The 23,523-nt window shown below is 40.3% G+C and overlaps 1 protein-coding gene across 1 annotated transcript in view; it reads left to right on the top strand.

Annotated features, from left to right (window-relative positions):
• Positions 1 to 23,523, top strand: part of fmn2b (formin 2b) — a 401,079-nt gene that overhangs the window by 67,901 nt on the left and 309,655 nt on the right. Inside the window, exon 4 of the mRNA XM_041207507.1 lies at positions 2,443 to 2,504. Coding sequence (XP_041063441.1) covers positions 2,443 to 2,504 — 62 coding nt within the window. The remainder of the gene's footprint in view (positions 1 to 2,442; positions 2,505 to 23,523) is intronic.

Raw genomic sequence — 23,523 nt, 5'->3', positions numbered from 1 at the left:
AAACATTAACTGTTCCTGAGCACTATCTGGTGACCTCTGCTGAAATCTCTTGGTGGATACTGGGTGAGGAGTGGATCAGTGTCAGCTGCTGTGCCTTAAATCATGAATGGCCTTGTGTGCCTCACATGTGGATTATGTGCACACATAAGATTCAAGGGTGCAGGGAATGCTAGGAATCGGGTAGGGGTGAGCAGGAGGAGGAGATGGTTGGGCAATGGACGAGGAAGAAGACCACAATGGGGGAAGAGCGTAAAACAGTCAGCCGATCCTGCACCTCTGTCTACTGTTGCTTTCCATTTCCTCCCCTGCTTAAAGTGTTGGCTGGTTCTCCATTAGCTATTCCTGCTTCTTCCATGATGCAACTGGTCAAAGTTTGTGAATTGACAGATGAGTTAAGTTACTAATTTGCTGTACATTATCTCTGCTACATATGACTCTCATCAGGGAAAGGTTTACACTTCTTGGTCTTTGTTATGCCATCTTCAACTTGGACAATGAAGTCTAGCCTTTCCAATTGTACAGTAATGCTGATAGTAACCTATTTAAAATGTATGAGTTAGCATTGGCACTGAAATTGGAAAACTCAGGCCTAAATACTTCATTGTTTATAGTTGGCAGTGAGCTGAAGGCCGAAGATCTAATTTATGGACTGTCAGTTTGGGGAAGAGGATCATACTGAAGGTATGAAAATTATGGGTGAAGACTTGGAAGAAAGTGAATAGTTTCAAGCACCTGGGATTAGTGGTGGGATAACATAGAAGTTGGGAAATGGAAATCCAGCAGTGGATTAGCTGTGGTTGAAGTAATTGGAAGAAGTGCAGTGTAATGTTGTGATCGAAATGTATCACTGCAAAGAAGAATCTACAAGACAGTTGTGAGACCGGCCTTGTTATACAGTGCAAAACCATGGGTAACATCAAGGAGAGGAACTATGACTGGATACTGACGAGATGAGAAAGGACGAAATCGGGAACCAGTACATGAGAGGGTTGGTGAAGATTGTGGGAGTATTGACGAAAATCACCAAGAAGAGATTGAAATGGTATGACCATCTGTTGTGGAGAGGCGAGTGGTAGAGATGAGACTGCCAGGAAGAAGAGGAGGAAAGGCTAAAACCAAATGGAAAGATGTGATGGTGAGAGAAATAAACACAGCAGAATTGGAAGAGGAATATGCCTGTCTGATGGAGAGGGTTGATCAACCAGCATTGTGGCGACCTCAAGTAAAATGGAAGGAGTTGAAAGAAAAAGAGTTGAGCTGAGGGCCAGAGATGTTTTCTGTAACAACTCCAACTGCAATCTGTTCATGACGTAGGAGTTATTTGGTTTGACTGCAGCTTTGTAACTCCTTGCTTGGTGTCTATTTTGTAGCTAATTTGGTCAATCCAAAGTGCCATACAACAAGTTCCCAACTTAAATCCCCACTAAAATGTGTAGCAGTTCACAGGCAGAGAGCCAGCATCAGTGTTTGAAAGAACTGGACAGTTCGGTATGAGCTGCCAGTTAGCTGCTATGGTTACATCATTTAATGGACTAAGAAGAGAAAATGTCAAGCTAGGTTCGTCAGAAGAGTGCTTAAAAACCTGAGGGACTGTTCCATTCTGGAACTTGAAAGGGTGAGTGGCCCAGCCGAATTGCTGTATGAGGGTGGGTGGGGGCTTGGCAGAGCTGGATTTTTTGCAAAAGAAAGTGAAAGCTTATATTTTGGTTGCACTTTGTTTTTGATTATTTGTGAGGTGTAAGATTTCTTTGCTTTGTTTGTCTAGATAGAGTTTTCCTAGTGAATAAATTTTTATAAGGAAGTACACAGTAATAGCATTTTAAGTGCAGTTAAGGCTTACATTTTCAATCTTTGTGTTAACAATTTCAAGGTACCATTAACTTGTTGACCTTGGGTAAATGTTAGAAATACTAAAGAAAAAAATCAATTGCAAATATAGCCATGCTGCAATATTACAGAACATGTACTTGTATAAGAAAAAAATACAAAATGGAAATTTTAAGCACTCTTCCTCCAAGTAAGCTGGTGTTTCATCAGCAACAGCTGAGCAAAATGGAATCTCAAAAAACTTATCGTGCTCATTTTTACTTTGCTGATATTTTGAAGTGACATCTGTAAAATGTCCATCAAAGCTTAGTGCTTTGTGATAACAGCTTAATCAACCGGAAACATGTCTACTGTGTGTTTTTTCTTTTGGCATTTCCACTTAGTGGAGGAGTGCTAGAGCATGAATGTTGATGAACTTGCTGAAAGTAAATGAGTGTGCCTACTTGTCTGGCAGTCTTGCCTTCCCTCCCCCTTTTTTGTATTGTTTGCCATTGCGTTAAGAGCATATTTCACTATTTGAACTGGGAAAGAAAAGAAGCCTGAACAAACTTATCGAATAACTGCAAATGTTTTTCCCAATTGTGGTGACTGAGGACAACTGCTGTCTTGTTACAGAGAGCCGCGATGCTGTTCTGAGTTTGAAGAGGATACAGAAAGAGGAGCTACACACATTACAAGTAAGCAGCAACTCTGAAATAAGCTCTATTAAGTCGATAATGTATGCAAAGGGATGAAACAGCATGGATGGGTTAGAAAATGAATTAACCGTGGAAAATCAGAATTGAGGATATTCTTGCTTAACTCCCTGGCTGACATCGTAAGCACCTTTGGATTGATGCAATGAAAATGATTTTAAGAGTGTGTTAGCCAGCTACTAGTAAATAATTGCTCATTTTCATTTTAAACGAATAGACTTTTTCATTTCTTTCAAACTGCAGGCTGAGCAGCAGCATTCCAAAATTGTTTTAGTTTTGCCAAAGCTTTGTAAAAACAGTTACATGATGATGTGATTTAAATTCAAATTAGAGATTTAATTTCTCTGTCCTTGCCCTTTCCTGCAAGGATAAATAAAATCCCAGCAATGACAGATTGGGGGAGGAGCACAGTTTGGGACTCAAATTAAACTTCTTGCACCAATGAGTCATATAGGCAACATAATTCCTTTTAACTTTGAAATGTAATAATTAACCAGCTTTAAGGAAAGTTAAACCTGTAATTACTGTGGCAATGCCAATAGGCATAGAGTGAAATAGTGCTGTAAAACTGATATTATTGCTGAATGGGTACACACACAAATGCAGCAATAAGGTCTTACTCTTTTTTTTCTTGAAGTATCCCTCAAATAGGAAAATGTTTGAATAATTATGCAAGTATTAATAAGAAAGAAAGACTTGTATTTATATAGCAACTTTCAAGGCCTCAAGATGCTCCTAAGTGGTTTGAAGCCAGTATTTTAAGTGTAGCCTCTGTTATGATGTAGGAAGAAACCAAATGGATAGCAGGAAATCTAAGGGATAGGGTAACTGAAGGTGTACAGTTGAAGAGAAGCTTTTTCAAGCAGGTAAAATAGTTTGCGGATACTCTTCCAAAGAGTGGCAAAATTTCAACATCCAAAGGTGCAGTTTAAAAAAAGGGGTGGCATGGGCAGTAAGTGGATATTAAGTATTGTTATAACCACAGTCAGTGTCAATTGCAAATACCAGAGGGAAAGTTGGCTTATGGGCTGCAACTTTTTTTTGATAATGAGAAAACGGCATACTGATCTCAGCAGTAAGAGGTCCAGTAATACTTTTGGGATTTTAAAAATTAAAAGTAGAAGTTTTATTAACAAGAAAGAAAAGATAATGTAGCACACAAGATTAGTTACACAATTGCAGTTAGTCTTATGAAACATTCCCCCAAAAATTCCCTACTTGGTCAAACCCACACATAAACACCTTCCAGACAACATTCCCTTATAGATGTTTAAATATGACAAATCCGGTGATATCCCACAAAGCAAACTGCTGTAGCATCAATAAAGGTGTACCACACGACCTTTACCACTTTCCACTTTATGATATGGAATCCACTTCAGAATAAAAGCGCTTGCTGCGGCCCAAGACTTCTCAACAGCTCAAGACCGCTCCAGCTTAACAGCTGTACAGCCATCTCTCCAACTCAATAACTAAAACACCAGCTATCCACAGTAACTCTAATATACCTTTATTCCCTTTCATATCATTCCCATTGTTCTCACACCCCTTTGAAATTCAATCCCTTCCAAATATAAGGTCTTTCATTTTTCCATCTTGTGCACAGTTTGGGACTCAAATTAAACTTTTGGGCCATTAAAAATATAATACCCCACTACTATTTGCCTCTGGACTCCTGCAAGCTGCAAACATTTCCCTTAGCACCTCAGACTCCCCTTAGAAATTCAAACAACCTTTCAAGAAGGGAGGGAGATAGAAAACAGGAAAAAAAAACAGGAAACTATAGACCAGTTAGCTTGACATCTGAGGTGGGGAAGTTATTGGGATCGTTCATTAAGGAGGCTATGGCTGGGCACTTAGAAGAGCTCATGGCATTAGGGAAGAGTCAGCATGGTTTTGTGAAAGGAAAATCATGTTAAACCAATTTATTGGAGTTTTTTGAAGGAGTAACGTGTGCAGTGGATAAAGGGGAGCCTGTAAACGTAATGTACTTTGATTTCCAGAAGGCATTTGATAAGATGCCACATCAAAGACTATTACGGAAAATAAAAGCGCATAATGAAGGGGGTAACATATTAGCATGGTTAGAAGGTTAGCTGGCTGGCAGAAAGCAGCAAGTATGCATAAATAGGTGATCTTCTGATTGGCAGGATGTGACGAATGGATTCCCACAGGGGTCTGTACTGGGGCCTCAACTTTTTACGATTTACATCAAACATTAAATCAATTACCTTAGATGAGGGGAGTGAAGACATGCTAGCTAAATTTGCAGATGACACAAAGATAGGTAAAGTATGTTGTGAAGAGGACATGAGGCTGCAGATGGATATAGATAGGTTGAGTGAGTTGGCAAAGATTTGGCAAAGATCTGGCAAATGGAGTTTAATGTGGAAAAATGTGAAGTTATTCACTTTGGAAAAAGAACAGAAAAGCAGAGTATTACCTAAATTGAGAACAGCAGCACAATTCTGCGGTGCAGAGGGATCTAGGTGTTCTAGCACGTGAGTCAGAAAAAGTTTAGTATGCAGGTACAGCAAGTAATTAAGAAGGCGAAGGGAATGCTATCCTTTATTATGAGAGGGATTGAACATAAAAGTAAGGATGTTATGCTTCAGTTATACAGGGTATTGGTGAGACCACACCTCGAATACCGTGTGCAGTTTTGGTCTCATTTAAGGAAGGATGTAAAGGCGTTGGAGGTCATTCAAAGGAGGTTTACTAGATTGATACCTAGAATGAGTTGGTTGACTTATGAGGAAAGGTTGGACAGACTGGGCTTGTTTCCAATGGAGTTTGGAAGAGTGAGGGGTGATTTGATTGAAGTATACAAGGTCCTGAATGGCTTTGACAAGCTGGACATTGAAAAGCAGGTGAATCCAGAACTAGGGGAACTGTTTTAAAATTATGGGTCGCCCATTTAGGACAGAAATGAGAAATTTTTTCTGAGGGTTGTGTGACTTTGGAACTCTCTCCTCAGAAGGTGGTGGAGGTGGGGTCATTGAATATGTTTAAGGCAGAGGTAGATAGATTATTGTTAGGCAAGGGAATCAAGGGTTATCGGGGTTAGATGAGAATGTGGAAATCAAAACACAAGATAATCAGCCATGATCTTATTGAATGGTGGAGCAGGCTCGAGGAGTCGAATGGCCTACTTCTGTTCCCATTTCTTATGTTCTTATCTAAAAGTTCAAATGTTGGATCTAACCTATTTACTTGTGCCTCAACTTAACACCTCTTATCCTTTTCATGTTTCTGAAACCCCAGACAACTTGACTCCTATCAAACTCTTGCCCAGCTTAATTAAATCTCACACACAGACACCCGCCTTTTTTACAGAATGACACAATATTGCCAAAATATATTTTAAAAATCCATTCTCACAGTATGAATGGAGCAGTGGATAACATTCTTTAAATACACAGCTAATGAAAAATACTGCTCATATTGAGCATGATGAAACCTTGGAGTGATTCGAAAGTGAGGACCTGGAAGTCCAATTCTGAGGGAAAGGGTGGTGAGCTGAGTTTGACTGTGCATCCAAAAAGAGGTTGCCAGGGCTGGAGACTGAGGCACACAATTTGGCATTCATTACAGTAGAGAAGGTTAAGGGGTTATTTGAAAGAAGTGTTTAAAATTAGGGCAGTATTGGACAGGATCAATAGAAAAAGATTGTTTCCTTGTGGTTTGGACGTCTAGAACAAGGGAACATAAGATTAATGCAAAGAATTAATTAAGACTGAGAACAAGCAGGACTCTAGTGTTTCCGTGTATTATTGCTGTATTTAGTATAAAGTATTTTTGTGCAACCAGTAAAAGCTTTATCAATGAAAGGAAATCTCTTGTTTGGTCAAGATTTCTCATTCAAGAATCAAGCTGTTGAATCTGGATTAGAACTGTAAGAATGAAAATGGAATTTGGGGAGAAAGAAGAATTTTAAAAGTAGTTTCAGAATTAAAATTCTGGATAGTTATGAAGTATTATTCGTAATCTATACCCAGTGATGAAAATGTAAAGTCCAGTTAGTGCCACAGCACTTGGATTAATCAAATCCTTTCTTTTGCCATCCTATTTGTATTTTTATCCTTTTAGCATACTTGTTTGCTGCCACAATCGCCACTTGTGGGCTGTATGTGTGTTTTTTCTTTCTTCTAATCCTCCTTATCATTCTTCCAGTTTTGACTCTGAATCTGTCCCTTGTTACATATTTATCAACCAGTGGAAATTATATTTCATACTTTTACCCTCTCAGAACCATTCATTTATTTTGAAAGCATTTTTAGATCCTTCCTTGCACTCTTCTATGCAAATGGAAACAAAGCCCCAAATGTTGAAGCCTTTCTTACTACTAACCTAATATCTTGGTAGCAATCCAGTGTTGTATCATCCCTCAATCTACATGTACACCATAATGGACACCACAGTTAATTGGTCCAAAAATCAAAATAGCAATGAGGCTTGTGTTTTTTAATGTAAAATGCTGCAACATGAGGAAAAGGCTGATTTGTGATTTAATGCACAAATTAAGTTGCTGTATGAGACGATAACTCTGCAAAAAGAGCAGAAATGGCAACTTGCCATCTGGTTGTTGAAAAGCATTGAACGATGTGTAGTTCCTGAACTTGCACTGTAAATATGAAGTAATATCACCACAGAAATTTAGAGTTTCTTTCATTTTACTGTTGTGTGTGCTAAGTAATTATTGAGAGTCAACCTCTGAGACTGAGGACTAACTTTTTTTTACAAATGTAGAGCCTCATTCCTTCAGATTTCAATCGTTTGGAGCTTTCCCAAAAGAAAATAGCTTTTCTTAATGTTGAGGCAGAAAAGATTTATATCACTCTTTCTCTTTTTGTACCTCATTTGACATTGAATTCAATATTCAAACATATGTTTCCTTATTTGGACTTGGCACCGTTCATCTATATCTCTGCACCCAATGAGATGACAGGTTGCTTGTCCTGTTCAGTTCCATCCCTGATGTCCTCTAGAAGATGATGCCATTTCTAGCAACTGCAGCACAAAATATCATAGGCTTTCCCTCACCTGTTTAATGCCAAAATTACAGCAGCCTCCATTCATTCTTAAAGCTAAACAGAGGGTATTGCAAATAGGAATTTTGGAATTCTCCGGGATTCACCTATTTCCTGCTCCTGGTTTCTGGTAGGAATTATTGGTTGGTGGTAGTGAGCAGGGGCTTTTTCTTTTTCTCTCATCTCTAACTTGGGGATGATGAAGCCAGTTGTGGCTCCCCATCTGCTATCCTGGATAACCTCAACTAAGCTTCATGTAGATCAGCACTCTCTATCTGTATAGTTCCACACTGGGCAGTTCACTTATCAACTAAGGACTATGGAGTAACCCAGTTCTTATTTCTGCGTAAAATCCTTTGCCTCAATTGGTGCAACTGTCAACTAGTTTTAATTTGTACTAATAAACGTAGACCTTTTTTTTAGCCTGATACTAGTTAGTCAATGCATGCAAAAAGTTGGAAATGTTGATTTTGACTTAGTTATTGAATGAGCATAAGTTTCTCCCCCTTCTTTAAATGCTTGGTGTGTGAAAGGAAACGCACCATTGGGGGGCCACATCTTCAGTTGTCTAGGCCCCAGGCTTTGGAGCACGCTGCCTACAACTCTCTGCTTCTTTAACTTGCTTTCCTTCTTTGAGAAACTCCTCAAAACCTACCTCTTTGAACATGCTTTTGGTCATCTTCCCTATAATCTCCTTATCATAGAATGGTTAAAGTGCAGCAGGAGGCCATTCATCCTGCTGTGTTTGTGCTGGCCCTCTGAAGGTACAATTCACCTAGTGCCACTCGCCTGCCTTTTCCTCGTCACCCTGCCACTTTTTCAGATAATGATCCAATTCTCTTTCAGAAGCCTCAGTTGACCCTGCCTCCACCACACACTCGGGCAATATATTTCAGATCCTAACCCCTTGCTGCGTGAGAGAGTTTCTCCTGATGCCACCATTGCTTCTTTTGTGGCTCGGTGTCATAATTGGTTTTGTAATGCTCTTGTGAAGCATCTCAGGATGTTTCATGACATGAAAGGCACAATATAAACATAAGCTGTCTTCATTGCTCCAAAGTATAATAATACCACGAAGCACTGTCATAACTCTAACTTAAAATAAATAATTGACTGCACTGCAAAAATGGAAAAGCACTTTTTTTACAAAGGAATGTGTCTTCCCTGTTTAAACATATTACAGCAATGTTAGGTAGTTTTCTGGTCTTTATGCTTTGTAAACCACTCAAATTCAATTTTGCAGTGTTCTGCATTTTTGCCCCAACACCTCCACCTCTTTCATCCTGCCTCCCCAATCTCTCACCCACAGTTTTAAATATTGGGCAGAATAAACAGTAGGTGGCAGTGAAGTAATGTAGAAAATTCTAGTAATTGTGAAGCTGCTAGGAGATGTAATATGGGGGATTCATTTTCTGTTCAGTGGCATTATTGAAGGTTTCAAAACTGACTCGCACTGAATATCCTGCATACAAAGTGTACATCGTGATGATTTAGGAAACAATTGATATACACAGTGAAGTGGATTTTAATCTGATTGCTCTGAATGTGGATATTTAGAGTAAATCTATGTATAATAGAAAGTTAAGTGAATAAATAAGTTAGCAGCTATATTACTGATAGCTAAAATAAGTTTTGCAATCGCTCTGCTGTCTCGTGCCCTTGTGTTCATGTGCATCCTTCCCACACCTATGTGCCCTTTAATTACTGTATATTCTTTGTGTGAAGGCAAGGAGAGTCTGACAGCAGAGTTTACTACATTTACAGCTGTGCTACTTTTGAATTTGTCCAGGAGAGCACATGCAGAGAAGGGAGTATCTTGTCTGTTTTCCCCAACCCATTTGAGCAGTCTATTGGTGTAGACTAAGCTCGGTGCAACTTTAATGTCAAGAGCAGCAAATTTGAATGTCCGCTTTTAGACCATTGTGTACTTGTCCAGAACTATACTGCTGAAGCATGTGATTTGTTCTGCCTACACTCACTTTACATGAAAATCAAAATTAGCTGCTGTAAAGGAGTGAGCGTTTTCGCAAAGGCAAATTTATTTCTGATGTGTCTTTGCAGGTATAAGAAATGGAACTGGGAAGCCATTTTGCATTGTTCTGAACTGCCTTAATGTCTATTCGCCCTGTTCAAGAAAATAAAAATCAAGCAATAGCCTGACAGAGGATGGAGAATTCACACATTTCAGCCAACCCTGGATGCCTCCATCACCAACCCTAGTTATGTCTTCTCCCTCTGGCAGAGCAGATCCAGTGGAGGTGGCAACACAGTGGTCAGATATGCACCTGGAAACCTAGCGCTGATTGCCACTGACTGTCCTCTGACAGTTGAAAACTGCTTGGAAGCAGCAGTGAGGATAGCAAGGGCACAGAATGTACTCTGGCCAGGGAACTTCCATGTCCGTCACCAGTAATGGCTCAATAGCACCATGACTGATGAGCTAGCCAAGTCCTGAATGACACACTTGCCAGACTATGTCTGCAGCAAGTGGTGAGAGAACAAACACAAGGGAAAAGCTATCCTGACCTCTCTCACCAATCTATTTGTCCCAGATGTATCCGTCCATGAGTATTAGTAGAAGAGGCCACCAGTTCTTGTGAAAACAAAATCCCATCTTTTGGCTGAACCCTCTGTCATTGTGTGGCAGTACCACTGTGCTAATGGGATAATTTTAGAACAGATCTTGCAGTTCAGAACTAGATTTTCATGAGGTATAGTGGGCCATCAGCAGCAGCAGAATTGTATTCGACCATAATGTGTAATCTCATGGCCCGGCATTTCTCTCACCGTACCAATAAGCCAGTCAGTGGTAATGCTGCAAGCTGAGATAAAAACAAAAAACTGCGGATGCTGGAAATCCAAAACAAAAACAGAAATACCTGGAAAAACTCAGCAGGTCTGGCAGCATCGGCGGAGAAGACCAAAGTTGACGTTTCGAGTCCTCATGACCCTTCAACAGAACTGTTCTCGCAACATCAACTTTGTTCTTTTCCACTGATGCTGTCAGACCTGCTGAGATTTTCTAGGTATTTCTGTTTATGCTGCAAGCTGATTTTGATGAAAAAGTTCTATACCCAGAGAGCATTCTGTGCATTGCTGCCCTCTGTGCTTTTCCAAGTGGTGTTCAATGGAGTACTGATTCATCAGCTGAGGGAGGGTGGTAGGTGGTAATCAGCAGGAGGGTTCCTTGATCATATTTGATTTGATACCATAGACGTTATTCGGTCTAGAGTCAATGCTGTGGACTCCCAGGGCCACTCCCTCCTGATTGTATATACTCTGCTGGGTCTGTCCTGATCACAGGGCATTCCCAGGGAGACTGATGAAGAGTCTGGGGTATTGGCTGAAAGGTATAATTAAGAATATTGATTAATCTGTGGGGCAGCTCTCCCAATTTTGACACATATCCTGAGATGTTGGTGAGAACTTTTCAGGGTTGACTGGGCAGGTTTTATTCTTACTCAGTCATAGCAGTTGGTACGACTGAATAGGCTATTTCAGATGGCAGTTTGCCACATTGTTGTGGGTCTGGTTGGACTCGCACCTTGTGTTAGGACCAGGTGAGAAGGGGTGAACTGGCACCTCTTTATTCAACCTCCTTGGTTGGTCACAGCAAACATTTAAGTTGCTTTTTCATGAGGATCTGTCTTTTCTAGGTTAGAATGTATTTAACTATTTAAGCTGTGAGCAGTAAGGAGCCAATCAAATGATGTTTTCTCAAGTCAAGAAGCAAATTTATTAACCACTAAATCCAAAAATAAAAATGCAATGTCGAACATTGGGTTTTCATGCAGTTATTAGGGTATGCTCACTGCAGGCACATGTATCAGAAATAAAGGCAATTAGAGTCTAATAAAAAAAAATACAGTTAAGTGTCCTTTGCCATTGAGGTGTAGATTTTAAACGTTGCTTTGTTGGTTTTTCATATTCAACTTGGAATATGGCCTTGTGCTTTTAAGCAGTTTTCTCAGTCTCGGTTCAAATTGCATAACTTCCAGTCAGTTTAAAGCTGAAAAATCATATTTTCAAAATTAAAAAGGCACAGTCTCATAACACTAGCACAAAAGAAGATGGTTGTGGTTATTGAAGGTCAATAATCTCAGTTCCAAAACATCACTGCAGGAGTTCCTCAGGTGGATGTCTTAGGCCCAACCATTTTCAGCTGCTTCATCAATGACCTTCCCTCCATCATGAGCTTGGAAGTGGGATGTTTGCTGATGATTGCCTATTGTTTAGTACCAGTTGCAACTCCCCCGACAACAAAGCAGCCCATGGCTTGGCCTAATTAGCCAAGTGGTTATGGTACTGGGTTTGTAACCCTGAGATCGAGAGTTCAAATCTCACAATGGCAAACTGTGGAACAATGTAACTTCATCTGAAACAGATGGAAATGGGTTTGTACTCGAAAGAGTTACAAAGCATCTGCATGGATACACACACACCAAGCAAAAACAGAAACAGGCCATTTGACCCAACTGGAGGCCTAAATGGCCAAGTGGTTATGGTACTGGGTTTGTAACCCTAAGATCAAGAGTTCAAATCTCACAATGGCAAACTATGAAACAATGTAACTTCATCTGAAGAGGAACAAAGCAGCCCATGGCTTGGCCTAAATAGCCAAGTGGTTATGGTAGTGGGCTTGTAACCTCAAGATCAAGAGTTCAAATCTCACAATGGCAAACTATGAAACAATGTAACTTCATCTGAAACAGATGGAAACAGGTTTACTCAAAAGAGTATCAAGAGTTCAAATCTCACAATGGCAAACTATGAAACAATGTAACTTTATCTGAATAGGAACAGATGGGAACAGGTTTATACTTGAAAGAGTTATATCCTGTGAATGAATAATGAAAAGATATAAAAAAGAACAAAGCAGCCCATGCCCAGATGCAGCAAGACTCGGACAATGTTCAGACTTTGCTTGATAAGTGGCAAGTAATATTTGTCCCATGGAAGGGCCAGCCAATATCTCTTTCCAACAAGACCAGAATTACATCACCTCCTTTGACATTCAATGGTATTACAATCGCTGAATCCCCCACTATCAACATCTGTGGGGTTAATCTTGACCAGAAATTTAAATGAACCAGCCAACTAGCCTCCATCCCCACCCCCTTTGTTTCTTCCCCCTTCCTTTTGTTTTTTTCCAATAATTTATATAGATTTTTCTTTTCCCACCTATTTCCATTATTTTTAAATATTTTAATTCTTTTATGCTCCCCCCCCCAAGCTATACCTTGAGTGCCCTACCATCCATTCTTAATTAGCACATTCGTTTAGATAATATCACCAACTTCAACACCTCTGTGTTCTTTTGTCTGTGACATCTTTTGATGATCTGCTCCTATCACTGCTTGCTTGTCCCACAACCACACCACCCCCCTCCACTTCTCTCCCCCCACCCAACGACCCCCCCCGACACACCTTAAACCAGCTTATATTTCACCCCTCTCCTTGGATACACCTAGTTCTGTTGAAGGGTCATGAGGACTCGAAACATCAATTCTTTTCTTCTCCGCTGATGCTGCCAGACCTGCTGAGTTTTTCCAGGTAATTCTGTTTTTGTTTTGGATTTCCAGCATCCACAGTTTTTTGTTTTTAGCCTGTTGCTGCAGGGTATTTGGAGAGAGTAGCTCTCCCCCTGACTCCTTTCAGCCATCTAGAAGGCACAGGCCAGCTGTGTGCTTGAATACTTTCCACTTGCCCAGATGACTGCAACTCCAACAATGTTTGTTTAAGAAGCTCAACACCATCCAGTGCAAAGCAGCCCACTTGAAGACTGGAAATGCGTTTATTGGCCATCCCTGCTTGCCCTTTATGTAGTGGTGACCTGCCACCTTAAACACTGCAGTCAGTGTGCTGAAAGTACTCCTAAAATGCTGTTAAGATAGGGAGTTCCAGGAATTTGGCCCAGTGGCCATAAAGGAGCGACGGTTGATGTATGTTCAAGTTAGCATGGTGTGTGACTTGGAAAGGAATTTTTGAGATGGTGTTCCCATGAGCCCGCTGAATCTAGCTAGCTTCCCACTAGTTGCGAGTACAAGTGAAAATGTTAGACTGTGGCTCACAAATTTGGGCTGGAATTTTTGCTTAAAGCAAAAAACAAGTGCAATCCTTATTTTTGATGCAGGACAAATGAGTATGGTCAAAACAATGCAAGACAAGACCCTAAATACTTTTGAATTTTGAAACCAAAACTGATTTATTTACTCAATGGGAAGCGTTGAAACCTGCTTCAGATTGTTCTTAACAGAATTAATGAGCTAACTCCAATTCAAAACAGTAAAAGCACTATTAATATGTGTGGTGAGGTGGTGGTGTAGTGGTACTGTCACTGAACTGATAAACTAATGACCACAGCAGATGGTGCAATTTGAATTCAATAAAAATCCAGAGTTAAAAGTCCAATGGTGACCATGAAACCATTGCTGTAAAAACTCATCTGATTCACTAATGCCTTTTGGGAAGGAAATCTGCTGGCCTACAGTCAACTACAACATGGTTGACAATATTACACGATATGTGGTTGACTCCTAAATGCCACCCCCCCCCCCCCCCCCCCCCCCCCCCCCCCCCCCCCCCGCCCCCACCCCCCGAACTAGGGTAATTCAATAAATGCTGGATGCCTACACACATGCTGTGATTGAATTTAAAAAAAACTCTGCTAATTATTTTTCACTTTGTGTGATAGTGTACAACAGATGATATGGTTGATCAATGAAAGGGAAAATTGGGCGTGGTGTTTAATGGGTGGTTAATTTGACATTGCCTGTTTTGTACCATTGTTGAAAGATAGACTTATCCCCAATGAACAACCTGAATGAATTTTCAAAGATAGAGATTTGATTTTTGGAGGGATGCTGTCCATTATGGTTTTGTCAAATAATTATTATCTTGCAAAGCCTTTGATTAACGTAGCAGATGGGAATTTTAAAACAAAGTTTAAGTATGTTTACACAATGTTCCAATCTAGATTACACTGGCCAACATTTCCCTAACTGGCCTTTAATTGGGAAAGATCATGCGGATCTACCATTGAATCATCTACATTGATCTGGATAGACTGGCTGAAATTAAACTTTCAAGCATCCACCGAGGTCACTTATTATTGAGTACAGCAATGTTAAGAAAGAAAGAACTTGGACATGACACATAACAGTTTATGTTCTCAGGTTCCCTCAAATCTCTTTAGATCCAATTAATTATTTTTGTCTTGCACTCATCAGGACAGTTTGCAAGGATACCAATAGCAAAGGAAACAACAGAATCACTGAATCTCTCAGTGCAGAAAAGGCCCTTTGGCCCATCGAGTCTGCACCAACACATGAGAAACACCTGACTGATCTACCTACCTAATCCCATTTACCAGCACTTGGCCCATAGCCTTGAATGTTATGACATGCCAAGTACTCACCCAGGTACTTTTTAAAGGATATGAGGCAACCCGCCTCCACCACCCTCCCAGACAGTGCATTCCAGACCGTCACCATCCTCTGGGTAAAAAAGTTTTTCCTCTCATTCCCCCCCACCCCCCAAACCTCCTGCCCCTCACCTTGAAATTATGTCCCCTCGTGACTGACCCTGCTCCCTATCCACCCTGTCCATGCCCCTCATAATGTTGTACACCTCGATCAAGTTGCCCCTCAGTCTTCTCTGCTCCAACAAAAACAACCCAAGTCTATACAACCTCTCTTCATAACTTAAATGTTTTCACCAGGCAACATCCTGGTGAATCTCCTCTGCACCCCTCCAGTGAAATCACATCCTTCCTGTAATGTGGTGACCAGAACTGCACACTACTCCAGCTGTGGCCTCAGCAAGGTTCTTTACAATTCCAACATAATCTCCCTACTTTTGCAATCTATGCCTTGATTGGTAAAGGCAAGTGTCCCACCCCACTAACATGCCCCTCCACCTTCAGAGATCTATGGACACACATGCCAAGGTCCCCTTGTTCCTCAGAACTTCCTAGTGTCATGCCTTTGTCCTTCTGAGTAGTAGATATCGAAGGTTTGGGATGTGCTTTTGAAGAAACCTTTGTGACTTGCTGCAATGATTGCTGTGCATAGTACACATTGTACCCAGAGTACCATAAGACATGGGAGCAGAAGGAGGCCATTAGGCCCATCAAGTCTGCTCCGCCATTTAATGAGGTCTTGGCTGATCTGATAATCCTCAACTCCACTTTTCTGCCTTGTCCCCATAACCCTTGATTTCCCTACTGATTAAAAATCTGTCTATCTCAGCCTTGAATTTACTTAGTGACACAGCCTCTACAGCCCTCTGTGGTAAAGAGTTCCACAGATTGACTACCCTCTGAGAGAAGAAATTCTTCCTCATCTCTGTTTTAAATGGGTGCCCCCTTACTCTTAGATTATGCCCTCTGGTCCTAGACTCTACCAAAAAAGGAAACAACCTCTCGGCATCTACCCTGTCAAGCCCTTTAATAATTTTTATATGTTTATCGCCAATGGTGCAGGCTGATAGGCTGTAACCAAGTGGACTGTTTTGGTATGGACAGTGTTGAATTTCTTGAGTATTGGTGGAGCTGCACTCATCCAAGCAAGTGGAGTAACTCCACTTATACTCCTAACTTATGCCTTATAGATGGTGGAGAGGCTTTGGGGAATCAGGAGTTGAGTTACTTGGTGCATAATTCCTAGGCCCTGACCTAGTTTTAATGGTTTTTTCCCCCAAAAAAACATGGTTTTGTGCACAATAACACTTCATAAATTGTTGCTTATGGTCCTGCTGTGACAGCAGGTCTCTGGGAATGCTACTGGGTGGCAGGATTATTCTCGGTTCGCTTGTGGTTTGAAATTGCTTTCTGCTGTACAATTAAAATAGATGTTCTGAAGAGCGATTAATGTGTATAATGTTATTGGAAATTATTTTTAAAAATAGAATGCTAGCGGGGGTCTGTGTCTAGGTGTGTGTCTGTGTGTGTCTTAATTGGATTAAAGCCAACTAAACTGGTTGCTTTGATGTATCGTAGGTTTGAGATGTTAATTGGGTGATCAGTAAGGTAAAGTGTTCATTTGCATTTGTTGACTAAACCATTCAAGGCCGTGGGTAAAATCCTGCACCTAGCTAGAAGGAGCCAAACAATGTGAACAATGTTTATTTTTTCAGTTTACTAATCAGATTGGCACTATGAAAAGGTTTTATTGTTAGAAGAGTTGAAGTTCAAAAGAGCTAGTGATACAATGGAAAATTTATATTCAAAGGGAAAGCTAGGTATATAAAGAGAAGAGTTTGTGTATGAGGTAGACACATTTAAGACCTAACCAGCCTGTATACCTCCAACCAACTTGCCTCATTTGGAATTCTTAAGGTCAAATGTGCTTTGCCTGGTATCTGTTTAAAGTTTATGGGTTACCTTTTGCCTTAATGGAGATTTATCAGGGGATGATTAATTTGGGGATTTGTTAAAAAATTATTATGGTAGTAATTTGTAGCCATGTGTATATGTTTAATTTGTTGCTAAATTAATAAATGTTTAATTTAGTTTTGTATAAAAACCACGAGACTCTGTGGTCTTATTCCTATTGAATTCAAAGTCTGCACCTCAATTATAGATTGCAAAAATAGATTATGACAGTTGTTTCAAGTTTCCCTCTGGGCTTTGAAAAACTCCCTTTGCCATCGGCTGTGGAAATAATATATCGCATGTTCATTTTTGTAATATGGTGCTCCCCCTCCTCCACTCCCATCCCCTGAATCTTGATACAAAAACAAATGTGAATAAATGTTTGGAGGAGACTCAGTGAGAATGCATTTCTGCTATACCTCAGTGTTGGGATTGTTGATTCCAAGTACTTAGAGCACATTTTAAATAATCAAATATTTGGCACTTGAGAGAGAGGCACTTGTATCAGTTATGTCAGAAAGTGAAATGCTATATCAAAATTAACTGGACATAATAGACACTTGACTGAAAACGGCATGTAATGGTTGCTATGGTGATAGTTATGAGTAGATGTATTGAAGTATATTATGTAATGCTTCCCTCTACTGGCAGAGAAAGTAATTCTGTTGAGCTGTATTATTACTTAACCCATAAACATGACAGTTCAAGTTCAATGTGTGTCATTGAGTTTATTGAGTAAGTGGCATATAAATACACATTAAATAATGTAGAAGCATCTACTGAGATTGGGGGGAAAATTAGACTCAGAACTTCACAGAACTCTGCTTTCGCATTCACAATAACAACAACTTGTATCATAGCTCCTTAACAAAATATCCCAAAGTACTTCACAGAACTGTATATAAAACAAAGGCACCTAGTCACTTGCATTAGGACAGATGACAAAAAGTTTTGTCAAAGAGGTAGGTTTTAAGGAGCATCTTGAAAGATAACTGAGGCAGAGAGGCCGAGAGGTGTAAGGAGTGTATTCCAGAGTTTAGGGCCTAGGCAGCTCGACCTGGCCACCAGTTGGGGAGCAATTGAAATTGGGGATGCTCAAGAGGCCAAATTTGGAGGAGTGCAGATATCTCAAGAGGGTTAAAGGGCTGAAGGAGATTAGAGTTCGGTACGGGCAGGACCATGCTAGAATCTTAAAACAAGGATGAGATTTTAAAAATTGAGGTGTGCACAGTTGTCATGTAGTTCAAAAATCCAAAACTTTTACATATATTTGCAAAACATAGAAATGGCCCACACATGAGGCGACCACTTGATTCTTCACCATCAAAAAGCAGTCTATAATAATCCAATTTCCAATGTTTTTAAATCAGTCAGCTGTGCCATTTACAGAAGGTGTTGTTGAGAGATTGGCCCCCTCTTAACCACCATCCATTTTCAATCAACTAAGCAACAGGGAGAAGGACAATCCGAGCAGAATCCTTCCACGGTACAGGCTTGGTTAGGACAATACACAAATTGTTCCAAATCAAAATTTTCTATTTGCTTCAGGAGTAGAAGATAATTAACAGGAAATATGGAGTGAATGTTTGGGGAAGATAAAGTGGACACACAATTCTGCTGCGGTTTGCATTAAATCTACATACAAACAGGCCATTCAGCCCAACCAGTCTATGCCAGTTGTCTAATGTTGGAATTGTTTATTCCATGCGTTCGGGGCACACTGCAGTATTTGGAGTTGGGGGTGGAGGGGGAAGGGGAGGTTTTCATAATAATAACAGATGAATCTCTGCACGCAGAATCATGAGAGTCCTTCAAAGGTAGTGTGACTTGATGACAATTTTAATTCAGTAGGAGGTGACAGTGATGGATTGGGTGCTGGATATGCAATGCTGAGAACTGACATTAGTCCTGGAGTCCTGGAGTCCAGCTCACTGATGTAGAATTAACATGGGGGAAATTACACAAGAATAAGAAATTTCTGCCTTTTGGCAGAATTCTGACTTTTTGATTATGGAATTTCTCTTTTGAAATGTTTTTCAACCCCAGCCTCAAAAATCAAGTTGCAGCCAAAAATATTAATTATTGGAGTCAATCATCATGGATGTCTTGCTGTGTGGATGGTACAACTATGTATGTGAGTCTCGATTGTAATTGTTTTGTCAGTTTATAACCCACATGTCTGGAGAATTGCAAATAAAGTGAGTGTACAAAAGTAAATCCATAAACATTTACCCAAGCTGTTATTGATTTATGACTGGGTAACTTTTTAGCTTAAATCTAAGGCAGTTTTCACTGTGTATATATTATAATGACCGCATTTAAGGCCATTTGCATCAAGACTAGCATCTGTCTTAAATATTAATCACAAATAACGTTATTGGAATCAAGAAACTACAAGAATTGGATTAGCAGCCAGTGCTGAATTATGTAAATACCAGTTCTTCAAACTGAAAAATGACATTATATGTAAAGATTGAGGTGGCCTTGAAGTATTTGCACTTCACTACAGGTCATCGAGTGCTGTAATTTTCTGGCCTCTCAAATGCCACTTTGCAGTATAATGTGAGCATGATTCCTTGTCACACAAAATCCAGACCTTGTTTGTCTTCACCCACTATTGTCCCTGATAACATTAAGTTGCAAAATTAACTAATGTCAGCTAACTGAAAAATAATTGGAGACCAGGGGTGTCCTGGGACCTTTTAACTGAAGTAAATATATTGCTGTACAGTGTGTGAGATTGCACATGTTGTTTCTAATAACCAGAATTGAGCTGCGGTTTATTTCTAATTGTATAACCTTCAGACAACAATCAAAATTAATTGTTACTTGGAACAAAATGGGTTGATAAATGTCAGCCAGCACAGATTTGTTGAAGGTAAATCACATTTGACTATTATGGTTGAGTTCTAAAGCACGGAACGAGGCTATTTAACCCATCATGTTTATGCTGGCTTTCTAAGAGCAATTTAACTAGTCCCACACTGCCACTCTTTTCCCCTAGCCCTGCACTTTTTATATTTCAGGTGCTTAACCAACAACCTTCTGAAAATCACGGTTGCACTATCTGAAAGCTGCTTGAGGCGGATTCATTCCATATTCCAACCATTCACTGCATGTTTTTTAAATGTTTTCTCATGCCACTTTTGATTCTTTTGTCAATCACTTTACATTTGTGTCCTTTTGGTTCCCAACTCCACCAGCAAAGGGAACATCCTCTCCCTCTTCTATCTCAGCCCCTCATGATTTTGAACACCTCTGTCAAATCTCCTCTTAATTACCTTTGCTTCTCTAAGGAGAACAGTGCCAGCTTCTCCAATCTATCCACATTACTGATATCCCTTGTTCTTGGATCCATTCTCGTAAAGTTTTTCTGCATCCTTCCTGAAGTGTGATGCCTAGAATTGGGCACAGTATTCCAGTTAAGGCCAAACTAGTGTTTTGTCAAGATTCATCATAACCTCTGTCTGTTCTGAATATCTGTTCTGATGAAGAGTCATACGGACTTGCAACATTAACTATATTGCTCTCCGCAGATGCTGTCAGACCTGCTGAGTTTTTCCAGCTATTTTTGTTTTGGCTCATCATAACTTCCTTGCTTTTGTACTCTATGCTTTGATTTTTTAAAAAGAAAAGAACAGCATCTCACATGCCTGATCATAGGGGACATAACTGACATTCCACAAATGTAATATTAGTTTTTCAGGGCTGGTGAGGCTGTTCAGGAGTAATTATAAACTTGGTAGTATGATATGTTGGTTGATGTTTAGGTGAGCAGCCTGCATATTGTGGGTGAGGTTTGTGCAGAACCACTCCCACTTCCTCAACCAAGCCAGCTAATGCTGCACTGGTGCAATGTATGCCACAAGTACAGCCGTTTAATTATGAACTTAGTACACGATTAAAAACCCAGTTGCACCTCATTCAACCAGGTGTAATTTTTTTTCAAGGGCTCTTAAAGCAAGGCTAACAACAGTGTGAAGTGAAAGTTGTCTTTCCCTGTGTATGGACTGCAGTCTGAGGGTGGTGCAACACAACCCTTTGGAGAGCATAGAATCACTGACAGCAAATTCTGGATTTCTGCATTCTTCTGTGCATGTTCACCTGTCAGGTTGAATGTAATAATAATCATGAATGCCAATAGTTTTGTCATCATTACCATCACAAAATCTGGGCCAGAGATAAGAGAACCAAGGGACTAGTGAGAATGAGGAACTGAAAGACATGGGTATTAATAAAAAAAAAAAGGTAGTACTGAAGAAATTAATGTGACTGAGAATTGCTAAAACCCCTAGACCTTGATGGCCTACATCCCAATGTATTGAAGGAAGGGCAATAGAGGTAGTAGATCCATTGGTCCTCTTTCAAAATTCTATAGATTCTGGAGCAGTGCCTGCAGGTTGTGTAACCCTGCTAATTGAGAAAGAAGGGAAAGAAAAAATGGGCAACCTGCAGACCTGTTAGCCTGACAACAGTAATAGAGAAAATACTAGAATCTATTGTAAAGGATATGATAACTAGATGCTTAGAAAATAATGGTGGGACTAGACCAAGCCAATATGGATTTATGAAAGGGTAATCATGTTTGACAAACCTATTAAGAGTTTGTTGAGGATGTTACTAGCAGAATAGATAAGGGAAAACTATTTTATGTGCTATATTTGGATTTTTAGAAGGCTTTCGAAAAGGTATGACACAGGTGAGTGAACAAAACTAGGGCATGTGGAATGGGATAATGCACTGGTATGAAGTGAGGATTGGTTAACTGACAGAAACAAATGGGTCATTCTCAAGTCGGCAGGCTGTGACTAGCAGGGTACCATAAGGACTAGTGGCCCCAGCCGTTCACAATCTATGTCAATGATTTGGATATGGAGACCAAATGTAATATTTCCAAGTTTGCAGATTACACAGCTGGGTGGGAGTGAAAGTTGTGAGGAGGATGCAAGGAGGCTTCCAGGGGATTTAGACAGGTTAGGTAAGTGGGCAAGAACATGGCAGATGGAATATAATGTGGATAAATGTGAGGTTTCCACTTTGGTAGGCAGAATGGAGGTGTAGAGTATTTCTAAAATGGTGAGAGACTAGAAAGTATTCATGTACAAAGGGACCTGGATGCCCTAATTCCTAAGTCCCTGAAAGCTAACATGCAGGTGCTGCAAGCAATTGGGAAGACAAATCATATGTTGGCCTTTATCGCAAGAGGATTTGAATACAGGAGTAAATATGTCCTGGTTCAAATGTACAGAAACTTTGTTAGACCCCACCTGGAGTATTATTGTAAAGATTTGGTCTCCTTACCCAAGGAAGGATCTACTTGTCATGGAGGGAGTGCAGTCGAGGTTCACCAGACTAATTCCTGGGATGACAGGACTGTCCTATGAGGAGAGATTGGGGAGCCGTTGCCTGTATTCTCTGGCCTTTCGAAAAATGAGGTTATTTCATTGAAACTTGAAAAATTCTTCAGATGCTAGACAAGGTACAAGCAGATGGTTTTCCACATCCAGGACCAGGGGAGACAGTCTCAGAATAAGGGGTAAGCCATTTAGGACTGAGATGAGGAAGAATTGCTTGGCTCAAAGGGTAGTGAAACTTTGGAATTGTCTACCCTATATGGCTGTGGAAGCACAATCATTGAGTATGTTCAAAACAGAGATCGATATATTTCTAGATACTACTGACATCAAGGGATATGGGAATAGCACAGAAAAATGTCATTGAGGTAGACAATCAGCATGATCTCGTTGAATGATGGAGCAGGCTCGAGGGGCTGAATGGCCTACTCCTATATTCCTATGGTTTGACAGATGTGTCGGTAACCAAATTACAGATATGTTAATTAGCAGAAGAACCTGAGACGAGGTTTATTACAGAGTTGTGATCTGGAATGCGCTGCCTTAAAGAGCGGTGGAAGCAGGTTCAATAATTTTCAAAACGAATTGGATACATATTCCAAGGGAAGAAACTGCTTTGGCCTCAACTGGAGTTTTGCATCCAGTTCTGGGTGCCACAAGTTAGGAAAGATGTGAAGGCATTAGAGGGAGTGCTGAGAAGATTCACGAAAATTATTCCAGAGATGAGGAGCTTCAGTTATGTGGATGGACTGGAGAAGTTGGGACTATTTTCCTTAGAGAGGAGATTTGATGGACGTATTCAAAATTGAGGGGTCTGGAGACAGTAGGTGGGGGAGAAACTGTTCCCATTAGTGGAAGAATAGAGGGCAAGACGGCATAGATTTAATATAATTGGCAAAAGAAGCAATGGAGAGATGAGGAGAAACTTTTTTACACAGCATGTGGTCAAGGTCTGGAATGTGCTGCCTGTGTGTGGTGGAGGCAGGTTCAATTGAGGCATTCAAGAAGGAATTGGATTATTGTCTTTAAAGAATGTGCAGGGTTACGGGGAGAAGGTGGGGGAAATGGCACTAGGTGTACTGCTCATTTGGAGAGCTGGCAAAGATCCAATGGGCTGATTGGCTGCCTAATAACAATTCTGTGAAGCTGCAGGGCAGTGCAGAAAGGGCAGTAGAGTGGGACTTGTTGAATAGCACTCTTAAAGAGCTAGGGCAGCATGGTGTGCCTCCTGTTGCTTCATTCTG

The sequence above is a fragment of the Carcharodon carcharias genome, chromosome 2 (genome assembly GCF_017639515.1).
Source record: "Carcharodon carcharias isolate sCarCar2 chromosome 2, sCarCar2.pri, whole genome shotgun sequence".
Taxonomy (NCBI): domain Eukaryota; kingdom Metazoa; phylum Chordata; class Chondrichthyes; order Lamniformes; family Lamnidae; genus Carcharodon; species Carcharodon carcharias.
Note: the sequence above shows the minus strand (reverse complement) of the source record. Positions and strands in the feature narration are given on the sequence as shown.